The 15825-nt window shown below is 28.6% G+C and overlaps 1 protein-coding gene across 6 annotated transcripts; it reads right to left on the bottom strand.

Annotated features, from left to right (window-relative positions):
• Positions 1-9166: 9166 nt before the first annotated feature.
• On the bottom strand, positions 9167-13235 carry AT-IE (histidine biosynthesis bifunctional protein (HISIE)). 6 transcript variants are annotated; one of them, XM_039020106.2, is made up of 8 exons: positions 13071-13143; positions 12720-12905; positions 10882-10993; positions 10693-10748; positions 10078-10323; positions 9895-9990; positions 9662-9813; positions 9167-9572 (listed from the first exon to the last, which is right to left on the bottom strand). In XM_039020106.2, the coding sequence occupies exons 3-8, from the start codon at positions 10943-10945 to the stop codon at positions 9344-9346; spliced, it is 843 nt and encodes a 280-aa protein (XP_038876034.2). In that variant the 5' UTR covers positions 10946-10993; positions 12720-12905; positions 13071-13143; the 3' UTR covers positions 9167-9343. The 6 variants fall into 6 exon arrangements, with proteins under 6 accessions (XP_038876034.2, XP_038876035.2, XP_090164082.1 ...); XM_039020107.2 differs by having other exon boundaries at positions 10882-10990; XM_090307956.1 differs by lacking the exon at positions 10693-10748 and having other exon boundaries at positions 13071-13229.
• Between the last annotated feature and the right edge of the window lie 2590 nt (positions 13236-15825).

The raw sequence follows: 15825 nt of genomic DNA, 5'->3' as shown, positions 1-15825 counted from the left end.
AGGTAGTACAATTTAGATCCCAAACTAATAATTGTATCAATTTAAAACATGAACTTTTATAAGTATATCAATTTAAACCTTAAACTTTCTTTAGTACATCTAAATAAAACATAATGGAAGGTTTAATTGATACACTTGTGAAACTTTAAGGTTTAAATTGATAAACTCATGAAAGTTTAGAGTTAAAATTAATACAATTATTAGTTTGGGATTTAAATCGATACATTTATGAAAGTTTGAGATTTAAATTGATATAATTATTAGTTTAGGGTTTAAATTGATACAACCCCAAAAGTTCAGGGATATAAATTGATATTTTCCCTAAACTTTATCTATCAATTTTAACTTTAAACTATTTTATCAAATTGCATCCCAATTTACATTAATATGATAAAAGATCAAATTTTTTCTTTAAAAAAATAAATAAATAAACTTTAACTCTCTAGTAGATTGTTTAGAAAAATATTTTATATATATATATATTCAACATATGTGCAATATGTCTCCAAAAAAACATATGTACAGTATAAAATTGATAAAACTGGAGAGAAAATAGGTATTAGAATTTTTTTTTTTTTTTAATGTATGAATTTGGCAAAGTTATTCAATAGTTAATATATGTATTGGTAAAACTAATTTGTTTTTTGTGCAAATTTTGTTTTATTGAAATGGATGTATTTGTGAAGATTTTCCATGTTTTCGATTAAAATTAGTGGCAAATTAATGAAAACTTCGTCGAAAGTAAAAGTTATGATGCTTATTTAAGTTTATGATCTAATTTAAATTAAAAATATAGAGTCGAAATTGGCACAATCAAAAGGTTTAAGTTGAAAATAAAATTTTTTTTCTTTTATAATTTATGTTTTTATTGTACAAATTAATTTCATTTTCCATTTTTCATTTTTTAAATTTTTTTAGAAGTGTAGAAGTTAATTTTATCTGTTTGAAAAACCAAAATTTGTATGAACAATGATTACAATGAGAATAATGCAAAGCTAAGGACCCCAATAGGCAGTGGTTATTGCTGGCACACTCCAATAAATGAAATGGATGGAGAGAGACCACCTTCACCTTCTTCATTTTTAACCATCTTTCTTGAATTTCATTCATTTCTATTTAAAACAAAATTAAACATAAGTTTGGTCCTTATATCTTTAAAATAATTTAAATGTTGTCTTTATGATATAGGAATAGTTTTAATTTGTTCCTTAATTTTAAATTTTAGATATTTTTATTGAAGATACCGTGTCTTTAATTGAACTATGTTCAGGTTGTTTAAAAAGTTTAGCAACTTAAACCCGATTTAACCTTCTTTATTTACTGCGTCCTTATCCTAATATTGTCAAGTAACACAATTAGCTTAATAGAAAATATCAATGAGAAATTTCACTCCACAGTTTAGATTTATTACGTATATCCGACATTTTCTTTTTAAATTATATCATAAGTTTTGACTTTTTTAGTGGGTGTTACCTTGCATATGAGATTGACTTTGATTTAAAGTATGACATTTTTGCGAACTTTATGTTATATTTGAAAATATATTGGTATCGGATAAGGATGATTTGTGAGATTTGACAAAAATATGAAAACTAAGTTGAAACTCCAATCTAAATTTTATGAATTAAATTTATAATTTAACTAAATAAATATTGCATGACAAAGAATGATGAATTTCTCTTTTCTTTTTCTTTTTTCTTTTAATAATGTAATGATGCCAGGGTAGAGATTGAAACATCTAACCTTTTGATTAATAATGTTTTGATTATTGTATTTTTTTTACAATACGGAGTGTGGGAGAATTGAGCTTCTGATCTTGATGTCGAAGTCAATAGTACAAATTTTATGTCCATTGAACTATATCTATATCGTCATGTCTTAATTAATTGAACTATATTTATGATGATTATAAATGAGTTGGAAACACTCAAATTTAACCCTAATGATATAATAATTTTGGAAGATTTGAGAAGGAAGTAAAGAAATATATTTGAAATGATTCCATTAAAATTTCTTATATAATTTAGGGTGAAAAGATATATAAAATGTAACAGTCATAACTCTTATTTTGCTAATTGTATTGATTGGAATCTATTCACATAAATATTAACAGAATTATGTCTTTTTTTGTTCGGAGTTCAATTATGCCTTCAATAATGTCCCAATGGCTAATTTTAAAGTAATTAATTCTACACATTCCTGTAATTTATATTAATGTGATGCTATATCTGCAAGTCAACTTATTATAAATAATATTTCATTTTATTAATTAACTTAAATGTATTTCTTTTACTTTTATTTTTTCAATACAACAATTGCGGTGATAGGAGTTCGAGAATATATTTTAAATTTTTTTTACCATACATTCTCTCCCTTGATTAATTTAGGATTGATTTCTTCTAAAAAAAAAAAAATATTATGTGCATAGCATCTTCTCTTCTATAAAAATTCTTAATATCATTTAATCAATTTCAATAAAAATTAATTATAAATTATTAATTATAAAATCTATTAAAAATACAGGGACTAAATTAACGATTTACTGTTTAGTTCTGGAGTCCACAATGTAAGACGTTGACAAATTATGGAATTAAATGTGTTGATAGTCGTGGACTTACAATGAATATAAGAATTTTTTGAGCCAAACATGTTCTAAAATAGAATTATATCATCAATTACATGATCAAAAGTTCGGATTCACACTTTTACACGATTGTTGAAGTCGACATTATGCATATTTGCAGCCAAATATGTCCCAAAATAACACTTTTTGGATTAATTGTATATGTTAAATTAAGTTTCATTAGGTATATAAATATATAGTTATTTTTTTATTTTTTATTTCTTTGACCATATGTGAGATGAAAAATTGATCATCTAATTTTGAAATTGATAGCATATACTTTATGCTAATCGATCTATACTCACTTTTACAAGTATTCGATATTTGATATATAGATATCAAATGAATATTAATACAATTGATATATAAAATATAAACAAACCAATAGATGTATATATTTTAGTAAAGATGTATAAATCAAAGAAAGATGAAACTACCACCATGAGTTTTATTTATTTATTATTATTATTATTGAGAAGACACCAAGATAGGCATGTGACATAAGGGATTTTGCATTAGGAGACATAGAAATGGTCAATTCTATCTTGATTTTCAAATAAGTAATAGTCTACACCTATTTGATCTATGCACTTCTCTTAATGACAAGGTTAAAAACATTTTAAAAAATATTTTTTTAAAAGAAAAAACTCTACAAATAATTTATGATTGAACGCTTGAGTGGACTGTACAAAGATAGGTGTAGTTCGGGATGCACCCAAATATTTTCCTTTTCAAATTAAGACAAATGAAAGATGAGAGTATTTGGTTGTCTTTTTCTTATATAATTTTTTAAATAAAGACAACAAGATTTAAAAAAAATATATGTAAATATGCGAATTCAAGATGATTTTTCTAAACCAATCAATGATCATTATCGATCTAACTATCTTCACATAACATAACTACTTTGCTATTTGCAAGAAAGAAACTCCAATCAAATAATTAAAATAATTTAGGTTATCTAATAAATGCTAAAACTTTCTACAACACAACAAACAAAATTGTGTAGCAACAAAAAACCTAAAAACACATAGATTAGAATAGGGGTGGGGAAGCCATGAGAATGTGTGGTCCTATCTTTCTTTATTTATCATAGGAAAGAAGGCTTAAGGAGTTGATGTAAAGGATGAAAAGGGTAAAGCCATGGTCCATTGGTCCATTATTCAATGGGGATCAAATTAATTTTTTTTAAAACTTGTTGACCTTTTTCTTTCATTTCTTTACTCTTTTTTTAAGTTGAATTTCTTGTTCCCATATGTTATTGACTATCTTGTGCTTAGTTTTGGCATTAATTTTACATGGTTCAAACCCAAATAGCCTTTTGAATCTTCTTTTCATCAAGAAAAATATTCAACAAACACAAAACAAAGCTGCCAATAGCATTTTATCGTAATCAAGATGGTGAAAACTTTTTTTGTCTTTTTTTTTTTAAAAAAAAAATGATTTATGGATAAAGATGTTGGTTTCATTGTCTATCAAAATCTTGAAATTTCGATTAAAATTTCGAGATTTTGATATACTTGAAATTTCGGTAGGGGATTTTTATTTGTCCCCAATTTCTCGAAATTTTCATCGACATTTTGAGTTTTTTTTTAGCAATTAGATATGGTAACCCAATTGAATTTTTTCTCTTTTACCATAAAAATTTTTATTTTTAAGAAACCACAAATTTATTTTTAACTTTATTCATTTTTTTTCATTGAATTTTTATATCACTTCACCTCAAAATTGAATTGACGTGAGTTTTGTTTCTTTTACCATCAAAATTTTTCATTTTCAAGAAATAAAAATTGAGAAAAATAGTATATATTTATTTTTTTAACTTCATTCAAACCTTTTCGATTGAATTTTCATATCATTTCCCCTCAAAATTGAATTCATATAAGTTTTTGTTTCTTTTACCATCTAAGGCTTTCATTTCCAAGAAATGAAAATAAAGAAAAATAACATATATTTATTTTTAACTTTATTTATTTTTTTCACTTATTTTTCACATCATTTCATTTCAAACTTGAATGAATGTGCTTTCCTTACTTTCGAAAGTTTTCGTGTCCAAGAAAAAACTTTGAAAAATAAAATAAAACCCCACAATTTATCATATAAATACCTCTACCAAATCACTCTTTCTACACCACTCTCGAAGCTCAAGTTCTCTGGTATTCCTCTCATTTTCTCCTAAGCTCTATCTACTTTTGGAGTTTCCTTTTTCTACTTTCTTTTCTATTATGTTGTGCTGTGTTTAATAATGTGCTCGTTGTATCTCTTTTTATGTTTAATGCTATGACTTTTATATCCTTATTATGTTATGTAATTTCAATGTTATGATTTTTTTTATCCACTTCGTTTTATAAGAAACAATTTACAATTATTTTGTATGCAAATATTTTATGTCCTTTAATTTTGTAATTAATCACCAATATTTTATATTATTTTGTAATTGTTCTTTTACTTCTTTTTTAAATTTTCCCTCGCATCAATATATATACACATCTAAATGTTGTCTTACTTTTTTGAAATGATAGTTAAAATTGGTCAATTATATTCTAATTTAACCACAATCAAAGTCTATTAATCAATTATAATAATTTATATCAATTTCTATAAAGTTTCCCGAAATTTTGTCGATATTTCTATAAAATCGGGAACTCATATCTCCATCGACATCAATCTTTCAAATCTTGGTGGGGCTTTGTTGACCAGCAAAATTATACAATCCATTTGAAACAGATACAAACTCAAAGATGAATCTTCAAAAATAATTAAGGGTAGTTGCAAATATAGAAATTAGGCCTAAAATATTTGCAGATATAGTACAATGCAAAAGAATTTGTAGATGTAACAAAATTTAGATTTTGCTTTCAAAATATATTAGTGATAGTACCATATCACTAATAAGAGTCTATCAGTGATATAGTCTACCACTAATAGATTTGACTATATTTACAATTTTTTTTAAAATTGTTATACATTCAATTATTGTCTCTAAAATTCTACCCAATATAATTACCCTCAAGTATAACAATTTAATTTTTACCATGAAAATTTGATTACGATGTAACATGCATTAGATAGGATAGTTACATGGCTCTCACACATACAAACTAACAAAAAATGGAAACTATATGTATATATAATAAAACAAAAAATAAAAACTATATAACATGTGAATGTTTGACTGAATCATTAATTCAATGAAAGTACGAAGAATCAAATGTAGATATAAACTATATGTACATATTTAATCCAAAATATGTGCTACAAACTGCGGTTAGAGAGAATCAAAATGAGTATAAGATATAAAATTTCTACCGTCGAAGTCAAATGTCGGAGATTTAATTCTTTCATTTTACATATGGTAAAAAATACCACTTCAAAAAGAAAGAAATAGATATTTAAACTTTTTATGAATAAGATATAATTTAATGTTAAGTTAGATTAGTTATTTCATCTTACCTCTGGACATTTTTAACATCTAGAACTTTATTTGATATCCATATATGTTTTTTAATATTAAATTTTTAAATATTATTTACACTTATAAATCTTTATTTAGTTATTTATTATTTAAACATTTTCAAAATTCATACTGAATTATGACAAATGAAGTGTGTTTGATTTTGGTTTAGAATCAGTTATGAAAAAAAAATTGAGAAAATTATTAAAATAAATAAATTATAAGGAAACAAGGATAATTTTCGAAAACAAAATTATAAATAGAGGTACAAAAGCCAACTCTGAATTCAAATTATAAATAAATAATTTTTTAAAAAAATAAAAAACAAATAATGAAATGATTACCAAATTGAAGCTTAGTTTATTATTTTAACCTGAATTCAAATGATATTCTTTAAAATTATTTTCAGATTTTTCGATTCAAATTATACAGCTTTTTGGAGAGAAAACAACATTTCCAGTTGTGCATATATCCAAATTTACATTCTGAAAAACATAAAATCAAGTTCATCCCTTAACTCTCAAATACTTTATTTCAACCCTTTTACCTTTCGTATATTTTACTCCTAAAAATTCACATAAATAAATATATATATATATATATATATATATATTTGTCCCCATGACTTATTCTTTATAAATAAATGGTAACTCAAATTCATTTCATATCCTCAGCATCTAACCTATTAGGTGCGACTTTAAATTTGTCTTCTACCGAAAATGTGAAAAATAGATCTGAGTTGGTCCAAAAGCTCAATTAGCAAAATATAAATTAAGATTTATTTGTTGAATAATAAGCATAGTAAATTCTCGATTGCCAACATAAACATATCACAAATTGTACCCAAAAAAATCAGATTCAAATCTCCATCCTAAAATTTTATACATGGAAAAACAAAAGTTCGATGGATAGAAATAATATCAAACTATTTATAGAAATAACAAAAAAGAAAAATACTAATAAACACTAAAAATAGAGTATTTTGTGTAAACAATATTTCTTATTTTTTTATTTTTGAAAATCAAATTAAAAAAACTTGAAAAAAGAACAGAGCAGATTCTCTTATAAGAGAATTTCCAAATAAACATTGGGGATATAAAACTCACACTCCATCTACCAAACTCTTATAAGAGCTTTCCCAACAACTCGAAACCAATGAGGAGAAAACCACAATAAATGACTTGTGATTCTATTCAGTGTTCACCATATTACATTACCATGACGGTAAACATCCAAGGGAGTGTTTGGAGCGCAGAGTTGAAATATGATGTCTGAAATTTATATGTCTATATTTGAGGTGTAATGTAATTTTTTAAAACTTTTTTATTTAATAATATGCTTTTGTGATTACTATTTTTATTTTGAAACTTTTTTATTCAATAATTTTATCCATCTTTGTTTGAATAAAATATAGATTGTAATTTATTTTTTTAATTTTTTAATTTTTTAATTTTTTAATTATTTCTTTGTTTCTTTCTTTTTTGGGCAATGAACAACAATTAATTTTATAGAAATATAAATAAAATGAGAAACCAAAGTTGAATCAAAACTTTTGATTCTAGCTATTTTTTAGCCATAAATTTCATTATCATCTTCCCTCCAAATACTACCTTATAAGACTACATCTTGTAGAAGTATATTAGTTACTTGAATACTTAGTTGAAGGTAGTCGATTCTTCATAGCGAAACCAATGGTACCATCAGCATCAAAGAATCCTGCAAACCAATTTGATTGAGCATCTAGTGTAATAGGTAGAATTATAGGGATATCCAGTACTTGACAGACACGATGTAGTTGAAGTAGTCGTGTTAGGCGGCAAGCATACTGTTGATAAAGTAGATCCAGCCTAGGGTTACCCTACACTTGCAAGACGTATCGAAGAAGGAAGCCAAGACGCCAAGTTAAGATTCCAGTGGAGATGAAGACCATCAGACACCGATTCTAAGGATTCAGAACATAATACAAGAGAGAGATGGAGTCTGGTTGCAACACGACTTGTTCTTTTTCTTCTTCTACTCTATATTTTTACTATGTCATGAATTTTTTTTAATTAAATCCCCCGTCATCGTAACAGCTACTAGAATGATGTCACCACATTTCTTTAACAATTTCACTTTCATTTCCTCCAAATTTGGAGGATAATCTGAGATTTTTGCTCGAAAATGTTCCAGAAATTTTCTTTTCATTTTATGATTTTTTTTGTTATATGTTACATACGTTTCGTCTAAATATTCTTAACACTCATTTGATATGTGAATTCAATTTAATAAAAATATTTTTTACAAATTTTTACGTATAAATATTGCACTTAATGTAGACAAAATAATATTTTTATATAATCAACGACCCTACAATATGTTTACAACATGTTTGTCATTAGAGGTAGTTTTCGAAAACCAGAGTTGGTCGGGCGAAAATAGTTATCAAAGTTAATCATCGAAGATGATTTTTGTTGAAAATTGTAGTCAAAGATGACTATCGGAGCGAAAGTTTGTCATCAAAGATGGTTGTCAAAGGTGATCGTCGGAGTTGGTAACGCGAATGTGGTCGTCAGAGTTGGATCACCTTGTTGGAGGCCAAAATTGGTTGTCAAAATTCATCGCCAGAAGAGGGGAGAGTTGGGTATACCAACTCAACTCTACCAACATTTAAAGTTGGTGGGCCAAACAATAAGTGAGTATATTATACCAACCCAACTCAGATTGGTGAGCCAAACACCCCCTAAGTAAAATAAATACCCCACATCTCAATATATCTACTAAACATCAATTTATATCTCCAATATCTCTAATAAAAGCTTGTAAAACATTTTTTAAAAAAAGTCATCCATTTAAATAAAAATATCCCTCTATATACATATATTATTTGATATATCTATAAAATTAAAATCTTAATATCAATATCGATATTGATGTTTTAATCTTCACATACTAATAATAGCTAAAGATTAAAATATTGTTGTTGACATAGATTTTGAATTTTTATTTTATGAACATAACAACAAATATATCGATAAAAATATCAATATTGATGATTATTTCTAAAAGTGAGAAAATTGTAAAAATTGCTTAGATTAACAATTAAATCATTTTTACTCCTAAATTAAATTGTGAATATTGTTATTAGTATTTTAATTCATATTGAACTGAAATAGATGGGTTTTTTTTAATAATTTACGGTAAAGATAGCGGAGATAACTATGGATATTTAATTGCGATGAACAAATCCTTCTATTTACAGATAAATCGACATGTCAAATGGATTCTTAATCCTCGGTAATAGCTGATTGATCATCTTTCGGTGCCCGATTTTTCTTCTCCTCGATACCTGACTGAGAAAGCCTCTCGCGCAATAGTTGAAAAACATCCTCGACGTTTACCTCTTGAGCTGCAAGCAAAACCATGCCATGATACCACAAATCTGCCATTTCTGAGGCCGTGCGATACTTATCCTCGCCCTCTTCCATCGTTCGACACACTTCATCAGATTCTTCCCTGTCAATATTATTGGAACAAACACCGATCATGTCAAAAACTAGAACTACATGGAGCAGAAAGTGAATGTTTGATTTCAAACACAATACCGAATTTTAGAACAGAGCAATCTGTGGTCGAGCAATAGACGTTTCGTCCACGAGGGCTTGCCGGTTTGTTGAGCTGCTAATTCTGCTTTGCGTTGGGAGATTGTGTGCTCTAATATGTACAAACTGGGCAAGGCCAACCTATGCTTTACATTCTAGAAGAATTATCATACAGATAAGTCAGCATGCTTCTTCCCTTCATAAACCAAAAACAAATAAGTTGATATGCAGCAGACCTGTGGATCATCTATCAAATCATATAGTGATGTATAAAAGCATGTCTCAGCTCCAGTATGACAAGCAGGCCCATCAGGCTTCCCAAGATAAATTATCTAACAATCAGTATCAAAACTAAGTTAGCCATGCACAGTAGAGCACAATAAACTTGTGCTTTAGGTCATAGTTGGTTAGAGCCGTACAGAATCACGATCACAGTCGAGGAATATGTCGTGAATGTTTATGAAGTTATTAGAGGTCTCTCCCTTTGTCCACAGTTGAGATCGTGATCGGCTATAGAAAGTAGCCTTACGTTGGGTAGCAGTTCTAACAACAGCCTCCTTATTTGCAAATCCTTGCATTAATATAGCTCCTGTGTCAACATTTTGAGCTGTAGCTACTACCAGACCTTTGTCATCCCATTTTAGGTCATCTAACAGCATCTCAACCTGAAACATATTGTTCAATATTAGTTGTCCTATACATGTTCAAGACATTGTGTCCAACATGTGTCGGAGTGTCTAACACATGTCAGACATGGACACGTCCATATTTCTTAGGAAAACACTTAACAAAATCAATTAAACTGAGTTGAACTAATAGAACCTTGTTCTTTATATGAGGGTCTTGGAACCACCAAAATGTCTATTTTAAAAACAGAAAATTCAGACCAGCAAACACATCATGAGTACATCACACAAAGAAATATGGGTAAACACCAATAAAATCAACTCAAATGAGTTGGACTTGTATAAAATGTGGAGTCCAGATGTAGCTCAAATAATAATAAGCAAGTATTATCGGGCAACGATGAACACCTTTAAGAGATTTTGATCAAATCTTCCAAATTCATCTTCCAGACATATTATGGTCCCTACCAATTGAACAAGATAGATTCCTTATTGAGTCTGGTAAAATTCATCACGCGGTGAATTAAAAAAATATGAATCATGCATTCAAAAGTGTACAACATTCATGGTAACATCCCCATCTGAAAATATCTGTACCTTCATGGCTCATGTCCTGCATATCGAATGGAATCGAAACCCTGTTTGTTAGCATGAGCCCCATGTATCCAGTGCGATATTAATCGCGAATAAGCTGCACTTCTGCAACCTTCTGTACAAAAGTGCAGCCTTCTAGTCAAAAGGCACATACATTGTGAATACATAATGCAAAGAAATGCGAAAATACACCAACACAGTCGATTCAACTGAGTTGGATTCTATAGAATGTGGAGTCCAGATGTAGCTCGCATAACAATAATAAATATTATCGGGCAACGATGAACACCTTGAGGAGATATTGATATATTCTCCCCAATTTTTTTTTCCAGACATATAACGGACCCTACCAAATAAACAAGATAGATTCCTCACTAAGTCTGGTAAAAAAATTTCTTTAAAAGAAGATACCTACAACTTATTATCATATGTATCTAGTGCCTTATAACAACAGTGTTTCATTAGCACAAAGCACGAGGTGCAATGGCAACAGGCTTGCATAACCACACAAGTTTTAATATCAAATTTAATATCATTACTACAATAAGTTTGTCTTACAGTACTAAGTTCTAACCATTCCTGAGTTTTGAAGGAAAACAAAGTAACTAGAACTACATCTCAAAATTCATAAATCAAAATTTATAACAAATCGAGAATGGAAGAGAGCAATTTTTCCAAATTAATGATGACAGGAAGCAGGGGCGGAGCTACAGTAGGCCAAGGAGCCCCCAACTTCAGAGGTTCAGAAGTGTTTTATATTGGTAATACATATATATACACATATATATACACATATATACATACACATATACGCTTCCACAAGCTTGCACACACACACATATCTATGAGTGTTCAGGCCAACTTACGTGTTCCTCGACTAATCTCAAAAAACAACCCACTTAACCCTACAACATTTGTGTGTCAAGGATACTTGTAGAATATAAATCCTAGGTAGATGACCACCATGAAATGAACCCATGAATTCCTAGATCTTTATCAAAGGGATATTTCCTTATTTACAACTGTGCATTCAAAATTTTATTCAAAAATGTCTTTTTCTCTAGTGGCATTCACGCCCTCGGCCCCTCCTGGACACCTGGATTCAAGGCACCCCATGTGTTTTTAAGTACTTTCCTAATATATACATATATATAGCTTGTTTTCTTCTCAATTTGATTTTATGATAACAAATATAAATGAAAATGAATAAAAAAAGATATAAATGTTTAAATTCTTCTATTTAAAAATAATTTCATGAAATTAAACTATATTTATTGCAAGATAGAAAAAAGATCATGGTTTTTTTATTTATATAAAAAAATGTGAATAATTGTTTTAATTAGAAAAATTGGTGAAAATATTTTTAAGTATAATAAAATATCAATATCTATCGATGATAGACACGAAAATAGATTTTTATACATTTTACTATATTTGTAAATGAATTGACTCATTTTCCTTTGTTTGAAAAGAGCGCAAGTATCCCTCTTATTTTTTATTAAATAAAATAGTATCAAAATATGTTTCGAGCCCTCTTACCTAAAGTTTTTAAATCATATTTTCTATTAAAAAATTAAATATCATAAGGAAAAAAAAAACTAATATAAGCAGATCAGATCGGTTTTATAATATATATAATATAAACCGTTCGATTTGGTTTTCATATAATTTCAAACTTAATCGAACCAACACTTCAACACTTCTATAAAAATCGAGTCTTCGGTTCGGTTCAGTCTGATGGATTTTAAGGAACATCCCTAAATATATAGTTTCATCCCCATCCCACACAATTGTTGGAAGGGAAAATTAATATAAAAATAAATAAATTAAAAAATAAGTACCTTGGACTCAAATGAGAGGTCTTTCATGGATTCGTTTGTTGAAACAAAAACAGGATTATTTCTATACTTGTCAGAACTAAAGTTGTTGAGCGCAAAAAAAGGTCTCGAAAATGTCATAGACTTGCATCCAAGGGTCCACATTCTGATATGGGGGGATTTCTTAGAAGAATTACCTCACGATCCAATCTGGGAATGCATCGCCGTCAAAAGATAAGTTAGGGAACTTGAATGCACAAAGAATTTCAAAAACTAGAATATGAACAGAGATAGATCCAAATAATCACGACAAAGACGAATACATATATATGTGAAAAGCAGAGGGTTGAGTGAATGGGAAAAAAAAATACTCACTAAGAACACAAGAGAGGATAATCGAGGAGAGGCAAAGAGAAATGATGGCTTCGACGCAGCTTTAATGATTATTGTGGCATTTGAAGAAGGTGAAAAAGGAAACCCTAAGCAGCCTTGGGCTTGGAATATGGCATGGTGGGCTTATTGGCATCAAAAGCCAAGCCCATGTTTGTCCATAATTTTGAAATAGTTATGGAACCCCTAACTAGAGATGTCCAATTTCTTCGTGGACGGGTCCCACCCCATCGATTAGGACAAAAAATGATCCCACCCGACCCTCGTCCGTTCTCCGTGTCTACCTCGATTAACTTCTATTTATTTATTTAGTACAATTATTTTAATATTATATTATTATTATTAGATAAATATTATATTTAAATTTTAAGTTTGATTGTTTATTGGTTTAGATAATGAATATGTTTAATTGAATATTTATATTTAGATGATGTAAGTGAATAATTTGGTTCATATTTATTTCTTTGAAGTAGTTTTTTTAAGCCAAGTAATTTATCTTTAAATTCAAATTGTCATGTAAAATTAACCATAACAAACAATTTAGTGATATAGTTAATTATTTAATTAAAATTTGTCACAATAGGGATTTAAGTTCATTGGTCTTTTTTAAAAAAAAATAATGGGAAAAGATTTCATGCGATGAACCCGATTCTCGTGAATTCCTATGGAATCATGCTCGATCCCCTACCATGGGTAAACCAATTTGAGGAGTGGGGATGAGAAATGAAATGAGGAGTAGGGATGGGGACGGAGAATGACATCCCCTATCCATCCTGCCTCGTGGACATCTCTAACCCTAATCCATGGGTAAACCAATTAATGGGATTATCTCATTTCTTTAATTCAAAATTGAAAAAAAAATTTGAGTAAATCATCCAACGATTTTGTTTTCAATGTCAAATTAAAATTTGACCATATTCCAAATTTTATTCAAAATCAAATTGTTCAACTTTGAGATTAAATTGCAGATAAAATTTCAAATTAAAAATTGGACATATTCTAAATTATATCCCAAATCTAAATCATCCAAATTCAGACTTTTATCCTCAAGTCAAATTAAATTAAGGATAAAATCTCTAATTGATGTACCATTCAAATTTGGGCATTTTCCAAATTTTATATGAAATTCATCAAAATTTAAGTTTTATCCTTATTTCTAAATCAAATTGCGAGAATGTCTAAAATTCATCTCAAATTAAAATTTGGTCATATTCCAAATTTTATTCCAAATTCAAATGATTCAATTTTGAGTTTTTATCTTAAATCAAAACAAATTGCGGATAAAAAAATATCAATTAATCTCTTATTAAAATATGGTTATATTCCAAATTTTATCTCAAGTTCAAATCAAGTTTAGCCTTTATCCCTAATCCAAATCAAATTGGGTAAAATCTCAAATTAAAATTTGGCTATATTTCAAATTTTATCTCAAGTTCGAGTTAACCTTATATACTAAATTCATAGTTTGATTGACGCATCAATTGAGGTTAAATTCAAGAACAAATATATTTGAATTTCGATTCTGACTTTATATCTTTCAAGATTCATCTACCAATATATGTGCATAAATCTCGAAAAATGGGTATTTGTCGAATAAGAAATTTTGGAATAATCGCAAATTGCCACGTCATTTACTAAATTGATGACGAAATTCCAAATAATTGAATTTGAGATTAATTAGAAGTTGACACGTGTCCCAACTTGAAGTTGAAAATATAAATTAGCGAATTCTGATGATGCCACACGTTTCCTTGGATTGAATAAAATTGATTTAAATTTGATATTATTACCTGGGTTAAAGTCCAATTGAGCCCAAAAATATGCTTAATTTGACCCAAATGTCAAATAAAGCCTAAATCTATTCAGTCGAGCCCAAGGATCAGGTCATGGACCACCCAAGTCTAAGCCCACTTGAAAACTCTATTTATAGAGTTCTCTTCATTTGAGGAGGTCAACAATTCTAAATTCCAAATAGCTTAGAGGGAAGTCCTTCGGATATACAAGCATTATTCCAAGACTCAAACTTCAGGAACATCCACACGCTCTGCTTCCATATATCAAATACGTTTTTTCGAAAGACTGATCATCCAAGAAGATCATCAAACCCAAAGGTCGATCATCCAAGAAGATCATCAAGCCCAAAAGCCGATCATCCAAGAAGATCGTCAACCAAAGATCGATCATCCAAGAAGATCGTCAACCAAAGACCGATCATCCTAAAAGATCATCAAGCCCAAAGGCTGATTATCTTCAGGTTGGGTCGATCATCTAAGAAAATCATCAAGCCCAAAGACCGATCATCCAAGAAGATCAACAGACTCAAAGGCCTATCATCCAAAATGATCAACCAACTTAAAGATTAAAGTTTATTTTGAAAGCATCAAAGGGTTATGCAACAGAGATTATGCTGGTTATATTGAAATTAATATGAATACAAAAGTTCAAATTTTGTGAAACAAGTTTCTCTAAAACCTCGTGCAAATAAGCTTATTTAGATAAAAACTAATTGTGAAGGAGTAAATTTGAGATTTACTAGAAGCAAATAAACTAAAATTAAATATTTAAAAGAAAGATTAAACTTCAACAAAATTTAAATATAATAATAAAATAACAAAAAGTAATTGACCAAAATGAAATAAAAATTTTACTTTTGTTCCCCACTTTAACAATTAGGTTAAATTTCAACAACTAGTCCAACAAGCAGGGGTGAATTTATCAAGGGGCCAGGAGGCACGTGTCT

This window comes from Benincasa hispida, chromosome 12 (assembly GCF_027475165.1).
Source record: "Benincasa hispida cultivar pf3 chromosome 12, pf3_genome.v1.1, whole genome shotgun sequence".
Classification (NCBI taxonomy): Eukaryota; Viridiplantae; Streptophyta; class Magnoliopsida; order Cucurbitales; family Cucurbitaceae; genus Benincasa; species Benincasa hispida.
The sequence above is the reverse complement of the archived record's forward strand: the minus strand, read 5'-3'. Positions and strand labels throughout refer to the sequence as shown.

Bases quoted from the DNA above. Each gene is read 5' to 3' on its own strand.
- AT-IE (XM_039020105.2), bottom strand. From the start codon at position 12,860: ATGTGGACCCTTGGATGCAAGTCTATGACATTTTCGAGACCTTTTTTT. The intron at 10,324-12,719 runs GTACTTATTTTT...AATATGTTTCAG, and splicing joins ACCTCTCATTTGAGTCCAAG to GTTGAGATGCTGTTAGATGA. The intron at 9,814-9,894 runs GTCTGCTGCATA...TAATTCTTCTAG, and splicing joins ATTTGATAGATGATCCACAG to AATGTAAAGCATAGGTTGGC.